We start from the raw sequence: 20,197 nt of genomic DNA, 5'->3' as shown, positions 1-20,197 counted from the left end.
CCCGACCCCCCCTGCGATGGACCATGCAGAGTTCCGGCGGCAGGGGAAGGAGATGGTGGATTTCATCGCAGACTTCATGGAGGGGATACATGACAGACCTGTGTTTCCCAATGTCAAGCCGGGGTGGGTGTCAGTCAATCTGTCTGTCTGTCTGTCTGTCTGTCATGGAGGGCATACATGACAGACCTGTGTTTCCCAGCGTCAAGCCAGGGTGGGTGTCAGTCTGTCTGTCTGTCTGTCAGTCATGGAGGGCATACATGACAGACCCGTGTTTCCCAGCGTCAAGCCAGGGTGGGTGTCTGTCTGTCTGTCTGTCTGTCAGTCATGGAGGGGATCCAGGACAGAACTGTGTTTTCCAGCGTCAAGCCAGGGTGGGTGTCAGTCTGTCTGTCTGTCTGTCTGTCTGTCTGTCAGTCATGGAGGGGATCCAGGACAGACCCGTGTTTCCCAGTGTCAAGCCAGGGTGGGTGTCAATCAATCAATCAATCCATCCATCAATCAATCAATCCATCAATCAATCTGTCTATCAATCAATCAATCGAATCAATCTATTAATTGGCATCAAACCAGGGTATCCAGTCAATCTGTCTGTCAGTCAAGTATTCATCAGTCTTTGTTTTACTCATTCAGGCTTTCATTTGAACATTCCCTTTCAGGCAGGGTATTCTTCTAATCAACCATTGAATCATTAACTCATTCATTCATCAATTATTCTTTCAATTAAATTTTTAATTTCATTAAAAGCAATCAACATAGCATATCTAGTGCTCCAGAATTGCATTGATGTTACATTTTATGGATACAAGAAGAAACACTGTTATTACAATACTACATACAGGTACTGGTCCAGGAATAGAACATGAAAACACAAAAACACTGCATTTGAGTTAATAATTGTACAGTCAGATGGTATAGTGGTATGTTATCCACTGTGCATTCATGTTTCCACCCCAGGTACCTACGAGAGATGATACCAGACTGTGCTCCACAGGACCCTGAGAGCTGGGAGGCTGTACAGGCAGACATCGAGCGTGTCATCATGCCGGGGGTGGGTTTGGATAATCTGGTTGCTATTGTTGTTGTTGTTATTGTTCTTAACATAGATCTTTGTGTTCTTGTTAGTCATCCTCATGAAAGGTGAGACTTTATCTAATTACCCACTGCTAGTTTTCCTGCATGGATTTCACATTCACTATGATTCAGTGAAGCATGATACTAGTGTCATGTTTTTTTTAGTAACTATATATAAATGCTTGTACAGATCTTTAAAGCTTTGTCAAGTTCCTGACTTTTGTGTTATTCTTGCCTTCAATTTGTGATTGTGTTTTGAAAACAAAGTGGTCAAATATTGCATCAAAATCCGTGCCCTTATGTCTACCATATATGAGAACATGTTGCTATAGCAGGAGCATGTGATTTGTGATTATAGCTGATAGTGCTGTTTGAATGAGAGCTCATTATAATCATTTGAATGGTATTATCATGATAACACAGGGGGCCATTATGTCCCATTAGCAACATAGAAGGACCTTTGTTGGGCTGTCAGGGTTAATATTTGTGGTTTTAGCAATTACAAAACAATGTTTGTATATGGCATTAAAACTATGACCAACTTAGATGGCCAAACTATACAGAATCTAATATTACATCAATCATAAATTGTTTTAACATTTACATAATTATGGGTTCTATGGCTTGAATATGATCAACATGAATAAATGGATGTTATGTTCTAGTACTATCATGAAAGTTCATTTGTGTTGGTAGTTACATGTTTAGAGTAACTGTTACAAGCCTGACTGGGTCAGTCTACTGAGGATGACCAGAGTTGACTGTTGGATCAAAGGTTTTAACTCTAAACATGGTGTCCTATTGCAATATTTTTCTGCAAGCTGACTGAAACACTAAATCTCCCCCCTGCAGGTGACATTTTGGCACAGTCCACACTTCCATGCGTACTTCCCCACTGGGAACTCCTACCCAGCCATGCTGGGGGACATGCTGTCTGGGGCTATTGGCTGTATAGGCTTCTCTTGGGTACGTATAACCCTCACACTTATTAACCCTCACACTGCTACCCAGCCATGCTAGGGGACATGCTGTCTGGGGCTATTGGCTGTATAGGCTTCTCTTGGGTACGTATAACCCTCACACTTATTAACCCTCACACTGCTACCCAGCCACGCTAGCGGACATGTTGTCTGGGGCTATCGGCTGTATCGGCTTCTCTTGGGTACGTATAACCCTCACACTTATTAACCCTCACACTTATTAACCCTCACACTGCTACCCAGCCATGCTAGGGGACATGTTGTCTGGGGCTATCGGCTGTATCGGCTTCTCTTGGGTACGTATAACCCTCACACTTATTAACCCTCACACTTATTAACCTCACACTGCTACCCAGCCATGCTAGGGGACATGCTGTCTGGGGCTATCAGCTGTATAGGCTTCTCTTGGGTACGTATAACCCTCACACTTATTAACCCCCACACTTATTAACCCTCACACTGCTGAGTACAGCACTTATTAACCCTCACGAAGGTACAAACTACAAAATATCTAGAAAATCCTGTCAGCGTATCTGCTCGTAACGTACACCTTGAAATCGCCCTCTACGGACGTGACCTGAACTGCAGCCGACTCACCCGGAAAGCCAGTTGCGTAATACGGCGCATTTATACACGAACTGCAAAACCCTGACAATTCATAGACAGTCTCAAACCCCATACATTTCTACACCACACAGCACAATTTAATATAGCGTTACATCTGGCTAACGCTTTTATCAGGCTTTCTACCCAGCCTTCAAGAATATTTGCTGTACTACTTTCTATACCTGTGTCATAGACCCATGAATACTGTGTGCTGTGACATTGAATGTGCCCTCCCCCCCAGGCCTCCAGCCCTGCCTGTACAGAGTTGGAGACAGTTGTGCTGGACTGGCTGGGGAAGATGCTGCAGCTGCCAGAGTGCTTCCTGGCCGGAACATCAGGGGAGGGGGGCGGAGTCATACAGGTCAGTCTCAAGGTCATGCGGGTTACTCAAGATTTACTCCATGTGTTGAAGAGATGTTGATTGTTACACATTTCAGTGTAATAGGTTTGATGGGTAATATGAAATTTCAGCATGCTTCAATAGCCAATCAGCACCAAGGACATCATTCATACCAAATCATATTCCTGCTAGATAGCCAATCAGCACCAAGGACAACATTCAAACCAAATCATTTTCCTGCTAGATAACCAATCAGCACCAAGGACAGAGAGTTCTCAGAACAGGCTACAAAAATTCTGTCACATAGCCAATCAGCACCAAGAACATCATTCAAAACAGCCAATCATATTTCTTCTGGATAACCAATCAGCACCAAGTATAGTATTCAAACCAAATCATTATTCCTGCTGAATAGCCAATCAGCACCAAGGACCGACAGTGTTCAAACCAGGTACAAAAATTCTGTCAGCCAATCAGCACCCAGAACATCATTCAAAAGAGCCAATCATATTCCTTCCAGATAGCCAATCAGCACCAAGGACCGACAGTGTTCAAACCAGGCTACAAAAATTCTGTCAGCCAATCAGCCCCCACAGGACAGTCATTTAGTAAAATGGCAGCATTTAAGCCAGCCAATAGGATTCTCAGACTAGGTAGCAAATCAGCACCAAGGACAGTGCACCATCTGAAAATTTTTCTCATGTAACGTTATTGTCATAATCGTTGTTTAGTTGTTGTTGTTATTTGTCCCACACGGCCAAGCCACCTGGGTCGCCCTTCTTGCTGCCAGCTTCAAGGCTGGGCAGAAGTTAAAACTGTTGTTGTTTTGCTATTGTTGTTTGGAAACTTTTGTTCCAACACAAAAAAATTCTCTCACCTAGAGCTTTCGACCAGTCACTCTGGTCTTCCTCAGTAGACTGACCCAGTGAAGCTTGTCACATGGCTTCTTTGAAGTGCGACATTAACACTGGTGTCTGGTATCTGGTAGACGATGTCGGCCCCCGTCACGCTTAAGGGTCAGTCTACTGAGGAAGACCAGAGTGACTGGTCGAAAGCTCTAGGTGAGAGAATTTTTTTGTGTTGGAACAAAAGTTTTAACTTTAAACATGTAACTACCAACACAGATGACCTTTCATGATGTTATTATTATTGTTGTTGTTATTATTGTTCATAGGGTACAGCTAGTGAAGCAACCCTAGTAGCCCTGCTTGCCGCTCGCTCCAAAGCTGTGCAGAAATTTAAAACTGAATATCCGGACATGTCTGATCATGACATCATGAGCAAACTCATCATGTACACTTCTGATCAGGTGAAGACAAGTTTGCTTTTTCCTGTAAATAATTTCATCAGGTTGGTAAACGAATGAATAGCAAAGTTCTTTTCTCACAACTATTTATTTTTCACGAGCTGACGTTTCGATGACCGTCTGTCATCTTTGTCAGGGCAATTCTGACTGGTTTGCTGTGCACCAAGTAACATCTAGTGTCAGTGTACAGCAAACCAGTCAGAATTGCCCTGATGAAGATGACAGACGGTCATCGAAACGTCGGCTCGGGAAAAAAAAATGGTTGTGATCAAAGAACTTTGCTATTCAAGTTTGCTTTTTTCTTGATGTCCTGGCATTTATTTAGTAATTCTTATAACATTATACGAACCATAATTTGAAAACCAAAATGCACAGTTAAGCAGCTACTCATTTAAGCAGCTATCTTTTTCAGTGTGTTTGATTAATTTTTTTAAACAATTTCCTGAATTGCAAAGTAAAAGATTAGTAGATATCTGACAAATTTTTGCATGTAAAATGCTCAAAGTTGTCACCTTCTGAATATTTCACTAAAGAAAATAGATTACTCTTACTATGTTGCATAAACATCAGCATGATAGTAAAACATATTCCCTAGAGAATTGATGAATTCCATACCCCCCTCCCAGGCCCATTCCTCCGTAGAGCGGGCGGCCATGTTGGGTGCTGTCAGGTGCAGGAAGTTACAGAGCAGCGAGGACCTCGCGCTGACCGGTCCGGTACTGCAGGCGGCCCTACAGGAGGACAGAGCTCAGGGACTGATGCCTTTCTTTGTGAGCTGGGAAATGATTTTCTAGGACAAATAACTTGATTTTGTGGTTCTCTGATTAAAAAAGATGCTGACCGTAATGTAACCCAAACACTAAGTGGTTCATATGAGCCTTGTTTTGAGGTGAAAAATTGAAGTAAATAAAAGGAAAAAAAGAATGAATTTATATTTTATAGTCACACATCTAACCCATTCCCCTGATCTTATGTACCTGTGGTTGCTAGGTGGTTGCTACGCTGGGGACCACGCCCTCCTGTGCCTTCGACAACTTACAGGAGCTCGGACCCGTCTGTAAGTACTGGCACTTCTCTGGCTGTGTTTTATATTATTTAAGAGTAAGGATGGTAACAAATGCAGCTTTTTTTCTATTACTGAAAGGAAACCTAAAATAGATTGAAACCAAGAAATGGCTGGCTTTTTCTAAAACATACATTATCCTGTGTTGGAGGGGTTTGTTGTAACTGGTAGCACCTAACACTAGCATCAGCCCCACCCTTGACTGTACATGTAATACTGTGAACTAACCGCGGAGTCACCCCATCATGTCTTGTATATATGTAAATATTACTAACGCACTAATGCACTTGTCCTGTCTTTAGCACACACAAAATCAGTTGTCTTATGTTCCTTTCTCAGTCATCCTTGTTTTTCCCCTTGTTTTTCATGTACCGGGCACAATTGTTACTAACAATATTGCGTAACGACTGCCAATAATACTACTCTGTAGTGCTGGGCAGTAACGAAGAAGAAGAAGAACCGTTGTGTGACCTTTGCCCCAGGTCGTGCGGAGGTCATGTGGCTGCACGTTGATGCGGCGTACGCCGGCAGTGCCTTCATCTGTCCCGAGTACCGACCCCTGCTGGACGGGGTCGAGGTCAGTGTCATGTTTCTGGTCCTTAGACATCCATAAGTAATCTTCTTGATAAGGTTTTCCTTCATATGTATAAATTTCCTCCCTCAGACAGGTCATTTCCCTGGTTCTTAGACATTTATAAGTAATCTTATTGATGAAGTTTTTATCATAAGATAAAAATATTTCTTTACTTTCCCCAGTTTGCAGATTCGTTCAACTTTAACCCCCACAAGTGGATGAGGGTGAACTTTGACTGCTCAGCCATGTGGTGAGTGACATCAGTCCTAACCCCTAACCTTTAAACTCTAACCCCAACTTGAACTCTGACACGATTATTCACCCCTAACCTTCAACCTCTAACTCCATGTGAACTTTGACTGCTCAGCCACGTGGTGAGTCATGAACTCTGACCCCTATCCTTAACCTTTTCACCTCTAACCCCCTTTGAATTTTACCACCTGGTAGGTATGAGTATTAGATATTTGATTTGATTTATTGAAATTGCAACAGTGCAATACACGCGGAACAGAGGCAGCTGTTTCCGGTGTTGTGTCCCACACATAGAAACTCATTTTCACTTGAGTTTAGTGGGGAAAGTCGTGTAAAGTGCCTTTCCCAAGGGCACAAGATCAGTGGCATGTCAGGACTTGAACCCGGGACCTCTTGATTCCGAGTCGCGCACGCTGCTGTTGCGCCACACAACCCCACGAGTATTAGATAAACGGAAGATCAGTGCTGTTTCTCAGTAATACCTCAGAGTCTTACTTTGTCTATTGTCAACAGCCATATAAATGTCATTTTTTTGAAATAAAAAAAATCGCACTAGCTCTTATCCATGTTCTGTTTTTTGCAGGATTCGAAAGCGAGCAGACATTGTGGACGCCTTTAACTTGGACCCGCTCTACCTCAAACACGACAACCAAGGTCAGGCTGGTTCTGTTTGTGTCTTCTGACTTCTGAATGATCATTTTTATACAACAGTTGTATTATAAGACAGTAAACCAGTGCAAAACTGACAGCTCCTATATAACTGGTGTATCTAACCCAGATGGTCAGGGATGTGTTACTCTCAAGTGTTGGGATTCTGCGATTTTATGGTCCTTTTTTTTGTACACTTAGTAATCATATATATAATTTATTGTGTTTATTGACTTTGTTCATTTTACACAAAAACACATGGCAACTTCATTCGCTAATATGCAGATGCTGAATTGCGCTCTTTAGGCACATTACATAATAACAAATCATAAACATGTAAACACAATTACATGCGTCCTGGATGTGTACATATAGAGCTGGTGTAAATGGTTATTATACTGTACTTGTATCACAAGTGACACTTCCTCTTGTCTATAACTAGTGTCTCTAACCCGTGGTCTTCTCTCTCCTTGGTGCTGAAGGTTTGGTGACGGATTATCGGGTGAGCACAGCTAAACTATCATGAGTTCCTTTCCCTTAACCCGTACATCTTTAGTCTAACTGTTTCCTCTGCCTTTCTGCTGTGCAAGTAGGCAATTGTTGAAACTAGCAAATGCATAATGTTTACCTTCACGTGGTCTGTCCCAAAAAACTACTGCTCTGTTTATTCTTAGTCAAACACATTCGTATACAATGTATATGGTGAGCAGACACTCTAGCTCTGTCCTGCTACAGAATGTAACCCAATGCTGCTACAGTACTAGTTGCCATGGTGACAGACGTCTGGTTCAGGTCATTGACTTCATTTGTTTGGAGAACAAGAAGAAACTGAGCAAAAACAATATTTTTCTTCAGCAAAGGTAAATGCAATAAAAGTGATAAGTCAGGAATGTGACTGGACTTTGTTGTACTGTCTTGTTTTTCATACTTTGCCTTGAATGTCCGTGTGACCTTGATGTTGACCTTTGACTTTGCAGCACTGGCAGATCCCGCTGGGTCGCCGGTTCCGCTCGCTCAAACTCTGGTTCGTGTTACGCATGTTCGGGGTCAAAGGTCTCCAGGAGCAGATTAGGAAGGTGAGACGTAAGACAACATCTACAAGATCCACCAAAAACCAGTTACTCGAGCAACCGGACATGATTTTGGAAACAGTCAGACATTTCAGGTAGCATCCACTACCTTTCGTCAGTGACACTGGAGAGTTGTCAGAAAGGCAGGTTTATAAGCACAAACCTTTGAATGATATGTGAATGAGAGGAAACAATTTGACACAGATAGTAACCTATAAAGACCTTGAACTTTACAGTACCTTGTAGTCCCTTGTACCAAGATGTTCACATTCCTTTCTCTGGTCCTCCCCTCAGCAAGTCGGGCTGGCTAAGGAGTTCGAGGTTCTTGTAAGGAGCGACGATCGGTTTGAGGTGACGGCTAAGGTGGTCATGGGGCTGGTCTGCTTCCGACTTAAGGTGGGCGTCTTGGAGAAACTTTCCTTAAGACATTCAGGATTCTGTAAGATTTTCAAGTATCTCAGTGTATGATGTTTTCTTGTTGAAAGCCTGAAACTTGCCAACCATGTCAGCATAATTAGTGACCAATCCCTTCCAATCATACTCTTGCGAGAGTTACGGCTACAGACACGTGACCTTATTCATATTATTCAGGTTTATTAATCATCCTGATGAAGGCGACAGTGGTCGTTGAAAATTTGATCCCTGTGTAACCTTGTGTTGGAAGTTCAACATTTTACGATGAACTTTCATTGGAATAGCTTTCTACTTTGATCACCTGCAGGGTTCTAACGAGCTTAACGAGCAGCTACTTAAGCAGGTTAACGAGGGAAAGAAGATCCACCTGGTGCCGTCGCAGGTGAGAGGGACGTACTTCCTGCGGTTTGCCGTCTGTGCCGCCACGACCGAGTCTGGAGACGTGACCTACGCCTGGGACATCATCAGCCAGCTGGCCGGAGAGGTTTTAGAGGGACAAAACAGCCAGAACATGGCTGAGTAGATACCTCTTCTGTCAGTATTTACCAAAACTAGAGAATGATGTACAAGGAAGGATTAAATTCACCAGAGCTAACCGAAGGTCCCGTATCAAAATATATTAGAGAGAGATTCTACTGTGGCCATGTTAGAAATCATTTCACAAATTTGATACTAGTTCTAAAGGAATAAAGGAATCAAACTCAGGTATACCTGAAGACTTTTAATTTTATCTTCAGTAAAATGTTTTAATTTAATCTATGTTCAGGGATATGTTTTAATTTATATCCAGTGAAATGTTTTAATTCATTTTTTTGTTTAGTGATATGTTTTAATTTAATCTATGTTCAGTGATATGTTTAATTCATCTTCAGTAAAATGTTTTAATTTATGTTCAGTCATATGTATTTAATTCATGTTCAGTGATAGTTTTTAATTTATGTTCAGTGACATGTTTTAATTTATGTTCAGTGAAATGTTTTAATCTATGTTCAGTGTTATTCTTCAATTTATGTTCATAGATATGTTTTGATTTAGGTTCAGTTATGCACATGTTTCTGTTATGCACAGGGTAACTTGAGCAGCCATGGAAGTAAATACTTTAAGGCTAGGATTTATGTCTTAACAATATGATGTGTGCCAAATTAGTAAGACATGAGGCAGTCAAGCAGGTTACAAGTTACTTTGCAGGTGGAATCTTAACTTAATGAAGACAGTAATAAATTGTAATGATGTTGAATTTTTAAACAGATGAACTGTGTTTATTTATGTAATAAGATCAAAATGTATCAAATCTTCCACTTGAGTGATTTTCAAGAAAGTTGCAGTATTTATGTTTGTCACAATGAGATTGATACATGTATACATGTATGGTATCAAATAATTTTTCAGTATTAAAAAATAAATGTAACAAATTATGCAGTGTGTCACAATGTTGCTGAGATGTGAATGTAACAAATTGTGCAGCTAATTTGTAACAAAGTGATCATGTTGTTAACTATTAAATCTATGATATTAGACATGATTCTGAGATTATACAATGTAGTTCTGCTGTGATGATGTATCAATGCGTGTACGTATTAGTTCAAAATGAGTTTATTTTATTTGATGCTAATTTACATTTTTGTATGTTTGTAACTGTTGTCATTTAAGCCTGATCATTGCAATTGTCACTTGTTGATTTTACGGATATTCCTTCATATAGTGTTAACAGAAATAAAATCTGAAGAAACATGATGAAACTAAGCAAGGAAAAGAAATAAAGTCTGAAATTCCTGTGTTTGGTACATGTGTTAACCTTTTTCTAATTTGTTGTGCTATTACTATTGATAAACTAAGTGTATTTACATTTTTACACAGTAGTTCTTGTTTTGTAGCAATGCTATAAGATTGTACATGTGGCAACATGCTGCAACACCGAGTGGCGTTCATGTGTCAAAAGTCAATGTCCTACAACATACAGTAAAACCTGTACTAGTAACTATTTCTGCACTTCAACATGGCGATCACCTGTTGGAGGTCCAACATTAGATTCTCATATTGACCCAAGCATGATATCATGAACCTGTCTATAGCGACCACCTGTGTACTGCGACCATTCTCTCCAAGTGCCTTGAGTGAGCTACACATTTTAGACACTCAGGTTTGAGTAGCCTCCGTAGCAGGCTTATAGAACTGGGGGTTTGGTGGTCTTCGGCTGTTTTCTGATTAGCCCAGTTCTAAACGGGGGTAATTCAACCAGGCCGACTATGTTGTCTATATGCAATCAGAAAATAGCACAAAAGCTCCCAAAGACCCTGAAGAACCCCAAAACCCCAGGTTTTTGGCATGCTATGGAGGCTAAGGTTTGACTGCGTTGAAGATTTCACACAACTGAGTTGCTGTCCAGCATAATTTGACTTCTGGAAATTCCTCTTTTCTATTGCTGTGCCTACACTTGTTTGGAGACTCTACCTGATTGTGTGTGTTACTCATCTCACTTGGACAGTGGATGTGGTCTCACCCGTGCAACTGCGCCCCCTATTGTTTGCTCGCAGTAGTGCATGATGTTCACGAGATGATTAGAATGCCTATTGCCAGTGTGCAATAGATGTTGAGAAACTCTAGAAGCTTTTTGTCCCATGGGTCATCGTTGGGCTGCACTGCGCTTTCTCAGCTGGTCTACCTTTTTAGGTTTTAGATGATGCAATGTTCAGAAAACTCCCAAACCTAAACAAGGCTAGCCTTTGTCAAACTATACGAGACAGACTGAGTCAAGTCGTTGCATCTCGAATATTTTCGAACCCCGTGTTTCCGTATCATCGCTGCAGCAGAGACATCGTCCCGAGAGCCAGCCCCGTTACCATGACAACGGACGACATTGCAGACGATATTTTGCAGTTCCTTGCTGAGGCGGGAGAGGGCGAAGGGATGACGTCACCGACCGACCTGCAGACGATTTTTCCGTCGTCAATCTGCAACCTGTACTGTCGTTGCGCTTGGCTGCCGTCTGCACTGACCAGGTCGTTCGCGTTCCTCTGCGGTGGATTGCAAGGGTTGACGGGACCGTCACATTTACAGTCGGCCATTTTAACCTTGACGTCCATGACGACGCCCTTGAAACAGCCCAGAAAGTACGGGAAGTCCGCAGTCACGTGATACCGGTACCTGCCGTCCACCAGGCGGCCATGACACTCGTCCAGGTCAGCGGAGGTCAAGGTCACGCCGTCCTCTGTCCGCGGACCATATATGGGGAACCCGTCAAAGGCGACGCCAACGATGTCAGACGGGACCTGAAACAGCGGGAACAGGTTAGCTACGTTTTTTCAAGAGCAGTTACGAGTGGTCTTTTCTAAACGAGATGTTATTATTCATCAAAACATCTAACAGTTACATAGTAGCGATTCAGGTCCTACGTTACTCGTTAGTATGGAGAAGTAGTATTATGACACCTGTTGGATTGCCCATTTCTTCTTGACTTTTTGAGGGGTGTTGTCTTCTCTGTACGCGAGAAACCGGCAAAGACGTGAGAAGTTTGAGAACGACTACAAGACTGTAACCGCCCCCCTCCCCCGAAGATTTCTGTTTTCTCCACAAGCCTAACTTCGTTCACTACAATCTCAGATCAATATCTGTGTTATTACGGTTGGTTAATAGTTTAGCTTTACTTGTAAAATCTTGTCAAAGGCTTATTGCAGGTAACACTCATTTTCATATTAAAACACAGTGTGTGTATTTCTTATCTCCCCTAATGTAGTCCTACGTTGTAGTGGTACTGTACTGACCTGTGATTGATTGAGCGGACAGTTGGGCGTGACGCGATAGTGGTACTGACCTGTGATTGGTTGAGCAGGGAGTTGGGCGTGACGCGATAGTGGCACTGACCTGTGATTGGTTAAGCAGACGGGCGTGACGTGGTAGTGGTGCTGACCTGTGATTGGTTGAGCAGACAGTTGGGTATGACGTATAGTGGTACTGACCTGTGATTGGTTGAGCAGAGAGTTTGGCGTGACGTGATAGTGGTACTGACCTGTGATTGGTTTAGCAGACAGTTTGGCGTGACGTAGGAGTGGTACTGACCTGTGATTGGTTGAGCAGACTGTTGGGCGTGGTACTGACCTGTGATTGGTTTAGCAGACAGTTGGGCGTGACGTAGGAGTGGTACTGACCTGTGATTGGTTGAGCAGACTGTTGGGCGTGGTACTGACCTGTGATTGGTTTAGCAGACAGTTGGGCGTCACGTGGTAGTGGTAGTTCCTCGGAGGGTCCACGTGACCGCTGCAGAGGTCAAACCCTCCCGCCTGGTACAGCAGACCCGCGTCATAGCAGCTGTCCGTGACGTAAGGGCTGTAGATCGGCACCCCGTTCACCGCCATGCCTGGGAAAATAGCACGTGAACAGCACGTGAACATAACGTAAATAGCACGTGAACAGCACTTGAACATGATGTTAACAGCACGTGAACATGTTGTGAACATAACAGCTATCCGTGACGTAAGGACTGTAGATCGGCACGCCGTTTACCGCCATGCCTGGGGAAAATATAGCACGTGAACAGAACGTGAACAGCACGTGAACATGATGTAAACAGCACATGAACAAAACGTGAACAGCACGTGAATCTGACGTAAACAGCACGTGAACCTGATTTAAACAGGTCGTAAAAACGACAATAACCGCATAGTTAGACTGCGCCAAGTACACAGAATCACCCTTATTCTTCTCTATATTATTTGTGTGTTGGGCTCTTTTACCCACAAATATTTGACGGCAGAAGCTGTCTCATACACTGTACCACCGACCAAAACGCACTTAAACCTGATATCAATAGGACATAAACAGTACGTCGCCCTGCTAGAACTGACCTACATGTATAGGCCCGTCTGGCAGGCAACGAGAACATTAGGTAATCCTGATTATAAAACAGTGCATAAACCTGACAATAACAGTACGTAAACCTGCAGTACATGTACCTATGGGTCCGTCCGGCAGGCAGCCCGGCCGGGGGGCGAAGGTAGCGTTTCTCCGGACGCGGTAGATGTGCGGCTGTTTCTGGGGAAGGGAGGGATGAAAACACAGTAAAACTTAACATGGTGAGTACTGATGGGAGTTGCAAAATCACAGTAGACAGGTATTGTATTCAGAACTGTGCCTAATGTATGTAGTTCTATATGTCTGAATGAGTTAGGGGTTGGATCAGGCACGGTTCCGGATAGTGTCCGCGTGTCCAAAAACGTGATTTTCTCATGCTCCAGGCACGCAGATGGTTCTGGATACTCTTAGACTATCCAGACCTGTGTCAGAGCATGGTTCCGGATAAAGCACGGTTCTGGATACAAGTGGACTATCCAGAACCGTACCTAAGCATAGTTCCGGATAAAGCACGGCTCTGGATATGAGTGGACTATCCAGAACCGTGCCTAAGCATAGTCCTGGATAAAGCACGGTTCTGGATACGTGTGAACTATCCAGAACCGTGCCTAGGCATAGTTCCGAATAAAGCACGGTTCTGGATATGAGTGGACTATCCAGAACCGTGCTTGGTTATGATGTTGGATAAAGCACGGTTCTGGATACAATAGAACTCACTGGTTCCTCTCGCTAGTCCTTGATTATTCCCGCTCTCCCCTGATGAATGTCCCGGTTTCCCCGTCGCCATTATGGAGTCGTTATTTCACCGTTAAACGCCCCGTGTTCTACCCGTTATTAACGCTCACCGGGACCGACCGTTTAGCGCAGGAGGTCGGCTCTAAAGTTTGGTACAACAACTCATTGGAAATCCAAATGCGAGTACTGGATAAATTATGGAGATAATTTCCGGACGTTTCGAGTGACATCCACCACTCTTCTTCAGCGTCACTAATGAACTAACGTAACCCATTCAGGCATAGCTTTGCCGCATTATAAACGCTCGCTGAGACGAACCCTTTAAAGCAGGACGGCTATAGTAAAGCGCAAGACGTCTGTAGTTACGTCGCTTATCTGAAATCCGCAGCCGCAGAATTTGGGGCCGGCACGAAAGGAGAATGATCGGTTTCATAAAACAAGAATGGACTAGAAAGGTAACATTTGCAAAGCAAAATTAATGTATAATGGTCTGCTCTGTTAATTCTTACTCAAATACATTCATATATATGGTCAGACAGGGACATAAATCCATCCTGCTATGAAATTGCAACATTATGTAACCCAACAACAGTTACCATGCAGAGGGACGTCAACAAATCAGGTCATTGGCCAGATCAGAGGTCAGTGTTTGGAACGGAAGAAGAGGAAACGTAGCAAAAACAATGTTTCCCTTCGGTAAACATAACAATCTTCAACAGAAACGAGAATAGCCATTAGTTTGGTCATCAACTGCAATTAATTAATTAATTTTGATCACTATAACTGTACATCAATGGTGATTGGTTAGCTCCATGTAATCAGATGGATCGTTAATTATGATTGGTTGATCATCATTGTACATTAATTCTGGTTATCAACAGGTAATCAGATATGAATCATTAATTGTGATTGGTTGACCATGGATCATCTTTGTACATTAATTCTGATTGGCTAGCTACAGATAATCATATGACTCATTAATTGTGATTGGTTGATCATGGATCATCACATTGTGTGTATGGATCATGAAGCGTGATTGGATGGTTCGGGCCATTGAATGAACCATCAATCGTGATTGGTTGGTGATAAATAATGGCACACAACACACGCGGAATATGAGAAAATGGGTGAAACATTGCATTATAAAACATAGAGTGCTTAGCCGACCCTGTACTGAGTTTGTTCCTGTGAACACGTAGTCACTACTACAATCATATATGTGGCCTCCTCCGGTCAATATTGACCATGACGAAATCCTAATAGATATCAGCCCTACAGCTTTGGCTGAACAGTCCAATACGAGAATTTTCCACACAGGACACATCTGTAACCTGACTCAGGTCGGTACAGCATCGGTGATGTTATATGGCGATGGGACTTCACAATGTTTAAGGTTAAAGGTGTTACACAGCTCGATACCAGACGGTCGGGCGCAATTTTCAGCGTCGGAGCAGGTCAAAGGCGTTGGCGGCTGGCGGGTCGCTTCTGGCCAGCAGATGCTGTAATGAGCTTGTTACCTCCGTAGACGGAGGCTTTGTTTTCGGTGTGTTTGTTTGTTTCCATGTGTGTCCGTCGTTGAGTACAGTATTTATTTATTTATTCAGATTGCAACATAACAGTACAAAGTGTGCACTAGGCAGCAAATATGCTGACAGCGTGCACACCCAACACATACCTGGACAATTATATTATAACATATAGAAAAACAACAATAAATAGTTAAAACAAGATATATACAGAAATAACATTATCTTAATAAATTACACCTGCAATTAAAATCAATTTTAGAACTGTACAGCAGTTGAATGTTTAGTGTGGCTCAGCTAGAAGAGACACAGAATCTTTTTGATTGGGCAATGAACGTATGGAGATGGTCCATAGTCTATACAAGTAGCCAGGGCAGGGCAGAGGTTGGATCCTGTTCGATATCAGCCGGTCGTTTCTAATCTACAGCCGAGCGGGTGGAAAGTAGACGCGAGTGAAAAGGCGAAGGCGGCGGCTGGGTTATTTATATCCAGGCTATCGGCGGGTTACGTCTGCATGTCGATAGGAACAGGCTGTACACAGTGGAAAAGCAAACTGATGCTTGTAGATATACGCTTTTTCGGAGGAGCGTCGTGGCATTAAAAATTGCCGGGGGAAAGTTCGATATTGAACTTATTAAAAGTTTTTTTGACATTCTTTTGATTATATCTGCCGTCTGTCTTGTTATGGAGCGAGATCAGCAGCGGTGATAGACATTGGGTGGATCTCATGACAATAAAGTCAGACTCAACATGTCGTCAGCTTCTCTGGTACCAACTCCCCAATTCATCAAAAACTGTCCGATAGAACGATCGACACAAGGCCCCGAGGACAACATTGGAAGGACACGAGAGACTACAGGGTGATTTTTCTGACGTTACACAATCAATTGTCACCAGCAACAGCCCGGGATTCGAACTCCAAACCTAGCTAACATGCCAGGGGAGTTGATCCGCCATTTTGCCGAACCCGGTAGAGGCAACCCAAGGACACCGTACTTTTGAAGGACACCCATTGTTCCCGGGTGATGTTCGCCGCGCCGTGATCCGTGTAATTTCCGTTCCTAGAGAGACGACAGATCCTACCCGCTCCCGCCGGCCGCGGAAATAGAGGTCGTACCTGTTGTCGGGAGCCGGTCGATATCCAGGCGGGGGTAAATAATGAGGACGGATGGTGATACGATAGCGCTACGATGGCGCTACAATTGGGCCACGATGGCGCAACGATAGCTTTACAGAGAGGTTCATTGAAAATCCATGCCCGAAGGCTAATTGTAAGTTACAAACATAAAACAACATTGAAACGGAGTATAAATTAACTTGAAAATGTACATAATGAAATCTAATTGTCTAAAACTATTGCTATGTCTAAAAATGTTTGAAGGGTTTGACAATATATATATATATATATATATATATATATATAGAGAGAGAGAGAGAGAGACAGAGAGAGAGAGACAGAGAGAGACAGAGAGAGAGAGAGAGACAGAGAGAGACAAAGACAGAGAGAGAGAGAGCTAAGGTTGACTCCCTAGGCCTCTAAGACCAATTCATCGAAGCTTCAGGCAAACGTACTATTTTCTTGTCACTTCTTTGTTTTTTTGGTCACCTCAGCCGATTTTCGATCTGCAGGACTTTGTTGTGTTTTGCTCCAGTTCGCAGGTCGATAAACCATGTAAGTGGGAGTTAAAGTTGATGGATGTGGGAAATATTGACTCCTGCGGGAACACTCAATCATGTCCTCCAAGTCAGGCAGATACATGATCCTGCCAAATACATGATCCTGCCAAATACATAACCCCGACACCACTATCGCAGAGTGGAACTCACTGTCACTGTCACTGTAACAAAGTCTTTCGGTGTGATATAGCTAGCTGCCGCCGCGCCGCGTGCGAAACTGGAGTGTTACGCCGAAGGGCGGTTTTACCGGCTATACAGGTACAGATACAATATACCTGAGACAAGGGGTGGGAGGGGTTTAGTCGTGATGTGGCAGACTACACCTAACCTAACCCCGATTGCAAGTATAACTCTAGCCCTGAACAATGATCCCAACTCCAACTCTAACCCTTACTCTAATACCAACCCTAACCCTAATCCTAATCCTAAACAATGATCCCAAACCTTACCATAACCCTTACTCTAATACCAACCGTAACCCTAACCCTAAGTAACCATACAACACTAACTTTAATACCAACCGTAACCCCAACCCTACCAACCCTGACTCTAACACCAAGCCTAACCCTAGCCCTAAACACCTGCACTCACGCGTATGTGGCAGCCCAAGGATTTGGCTCTACTCCGACTCTCCCGGCAGATAGATGCTCCGCTCGGCAGCGGGGAGTTCTCGCGTCATTTAGCGGGTAGTTATAGACGCTGATGTTGCCGATGGGACGGATTGTGTTCCCATCCATTGTGCGGATGGGGTCGATATAAGGCCGCGTGGGTGTCAGGAAAGATCGACTCTCGCCTAAACACTGCAACTGCGGCCTTCTTCCCAAGCTAATTTTATAATGTCCCTGATCTCCCCGATACCTGATGCAACTGTGTGGTCAAAGTTGTGTGCGGTTTTCAAAGCGGTGCAGTTTTTGGCTCGCGTATACAAAACAAAAACAAAGTTAAAAGCAACTCTAATTTCCGAACTCTGAGGGGCAAAAAAACCTTAACAGCGTCCGACACCGACAGAAGGCCCTGTCATGCCCATCTAGTTCTATGCCTGAATGGGTTAGGTTTAGGATCAGGCGCGGTTCTTAATAGTCTTAGCGTATCCAGACTATCCAGAACCGAGCTTGGGCAGTTCTGGATGAATCACGGTTCTGGATAAGCATGGACTGCCCAAAATCGTGCCACAGCATTGTTTGGGATGTATCATGGTTTTCTGAACTATGGTGGGCTGTCCAGAACCATGTCTGAGCAGTTCTGAATAAAGCACGGTTCTAGATTGAATAGACCAACTCCACTCCACACCGGCCGTGAGATTCTAACCACCGCCGGCATCAACAGGTCGGTAGTTCCTCCATCTGCAGCTGCGGCGTGATGAGAGGGTTACGGGTTACCGGGGATTTCCTTACTGCAGATTTCCATTCAGATTAACAATCAACGGGGCCAGCTGGGGACACGGCTAGCCTGGGGACCGGGTTCCTGAGGATATAAAATTAGCTTGGGGACCGGGCCCCTGAAGATAGTTACGGGTTACTGCAGATTTCCATACAGATTTACAATCATAGGATCTCATAATAGACAGAAGCGGCCTGTGCATACATGTATCTGTTTCAAACAATATCTGCTTGACCTGTTTTTTCTGTCCCTAATTTCTGTACGTGCTTCAGCGATCCCCACGGCAAACCGTGTTAATCACTGTCAGTGATTCATGCGGCGTAACGACAGAGCGTTCGGCTCGGAAACAAGAGGTCCCGGGTTCGAATCCCGGGCCATGCCAACGATCTAGTGCCGTTGGGAACCTGAAAAGCACTTGATAAGAATTTTTGTTTATGAGTCTATCTGGGCTAATGGTAGCATAAAAATAAATAAGTTTAAGAAAACTTGAGTGTGCCGTCGCCATGTCTTTTAATAATTGTTGGAATAGAAAAAACGTGTTAATTATACTGTCCTGTTGGTTCAGTGGTCCCTGTGGTAGTAGTAGTCCACTGTATTAATCCCTGCGGTAAACAGTGTTAATCAGAGTCGTGGTTCAGGCCGGGTTTTCCTCGTTATTAATTAATTCTGCATTTCCCCAGCGGCCTGCGGCGTGACAGGTGTGACGGAGATCTCGCACCCCCTGATTTTGCACCCCCCGGGGCGAGATCACTAGCGATCTCGAACCCCCCGGGGCGAAATCGCTAGCGATCTCGAACCCCCCAAGCTAGTGTTTTCGCACCCCCCAAACTAGTGTTTTCGCACCCCCCGGTGATCTCGCACCCCCCCGCCAAACATTTTGAAAATTGTTCTGTCTGCCCGGTATATAGTTGAAACTGCATTTTAGTGTGATAAAACCATACTTTAATGCTGATGTTCACCTTAATTTATATTAGATTATGCATATGAGGTCTTAATTTGAATAAATTATGTTTAATGATATTCAGCTTTGCTCACCCTCCAAACGCCACAAACATCAAATTCCTGGCAGTTAAAAACAATGAAATTATAGCTTTTTCTTATGAATTATGCAAATTAGCCCCCAATTTACATAATATTATATGGCCATGTTCTTCTCCTGTCCAATTACATATGTCACAAGTCTGAATAGTCCTATCATGGCATGCAACAGATTTATAGAATATCCTCATCAACAATGCAAATTATATCCTTATGTGCATAATTGTCATCTCATTATGTCAAGCATCATCTAGGCTGCCTACATACCAAAAATCACAATGATTCCTCAACTGGTTCTTGAGTTATCCTCCTTTAAACATTTGAACTTAAAGTCCCCTGCAGTTCCCAAACAAGCTGCTAGGGGGTCCAAACTTACGTCACTAATTCCCCAGGGCAAGAGCTATCTATCATGCAAAATTCATGACCCTAGCATGTTCAGATCACGAGATATCAAAACCGGAAGTTCTGCTGCAGTACCATAACAAGCCGCTAAGGGGCCCAAAATCTAATCATTTCGAGGTCTCATCAAGACCAACCCACCTACCAAGTATCAAGACAATATATTCAAGCGTTCTTGAGTTATGGTGGTAACAGGCAGACAAACAGACAGACAGACAGACAGACAAACAGACACACCGCCACGAAAACATAACCTTCTTGGCGAAGGTA

General features: G+C 43.4%; 2 protein-coding genes across 2 annotated transcripts; one reads left to right on the top strand and one right to left on the bottom strand.

Annotated features, from left to right (window-relative positions):
* Nucleotides 1-6: 6 nt before the first annotated feature.
* LOC109462022 (aromatic-L-amino-acid decarboxylase-like) lies at nt 7-9,108 on the top strand. Its single transcript, XM_019758512.1, has 14 exons — nt 7-123; nt 955-1,048; nt 1,924-2,037; nt 2,899-3,018; nt 4,172-4,306; nt 4,930-5,073; nt 5,294-5,360; nt 5,849-5,943; nt 6,123-6,190; nt 6,776-6,846; nt 7,323-7,342; nt 7,818-7,916; nt 8,205-8,306; nt 8,632-9,108. Exons 1-14 carry the CDS (start codon nt 17-19, stop codon nt 8,845-8,847), a joined length of 1,452 nt encoding a protein of 483 aa, XP_019614071.1. The 5' UTR covers nt 7-16; the 3' UTR covers nt 8,848-9,108.
* Nucleotides 9,109-11,117: 2,009 nt separating this feature from the next.
* Nucleotides 11,118-12,267, bottom strand: LOC109461943 (the record flags this gene model as incomplete). Its single annotated transcript, XM_019758422.1, has 2 exons — nt 11,118-11,593; nt 12,232-12,267. Coding segments are annotated over 2 exons (510 nt in total), but the record flags the coding sequence as incomplete, so codon positions are not given.
* Between the last annotated feature and the right edge of the window lie 7,930 nt (nt 12,268-20,197).

This window comes from Branchiostoma belcheri, unplaced genomic scaffold (assembly GCF_001625305.1).
Source record: "Branchiostoma belcheri isolate BF01 breed outbred unplaced genomic scaffold, Haploidv18h27 scaffold98, whole genome shotgun sequence".
NCBI lineage: Eukaryota > Metazoa > Chordata > Leptocardii > Amphioxiformes > Branchiostomatidae > Branchiostoma > Branchiostoma belcheri.
The sequence above is the reverse complement of the archived record's forward strand: the minus strand, read 5'-3'. Positions and strand labels throughout refer to the sequence as shown.

Coding starts and splice junctions, on each gene's coding strand:
- LOC109462022 (XM_019758512.1), top strand. CDS start 17: ATGGACCATGCAGAGTTCCGGCGGCAGGGGAAGGAGATGGTGGATTTC. Junction 5,361..5,848: donor ACAGGAGCTCGGACCCGTCT/GTAAGTACTGGC, acceptor CCTTTGCCCCAG/GTCGTGCGGAGGTCATGTGG. Junction 6,191..6,775: donor TTTGACTGCTCAGCCATGTG/GTGAGTGACATC, acceptor TGTTTTTTGCAG/GATTCGAAAGCGAGCAGACA.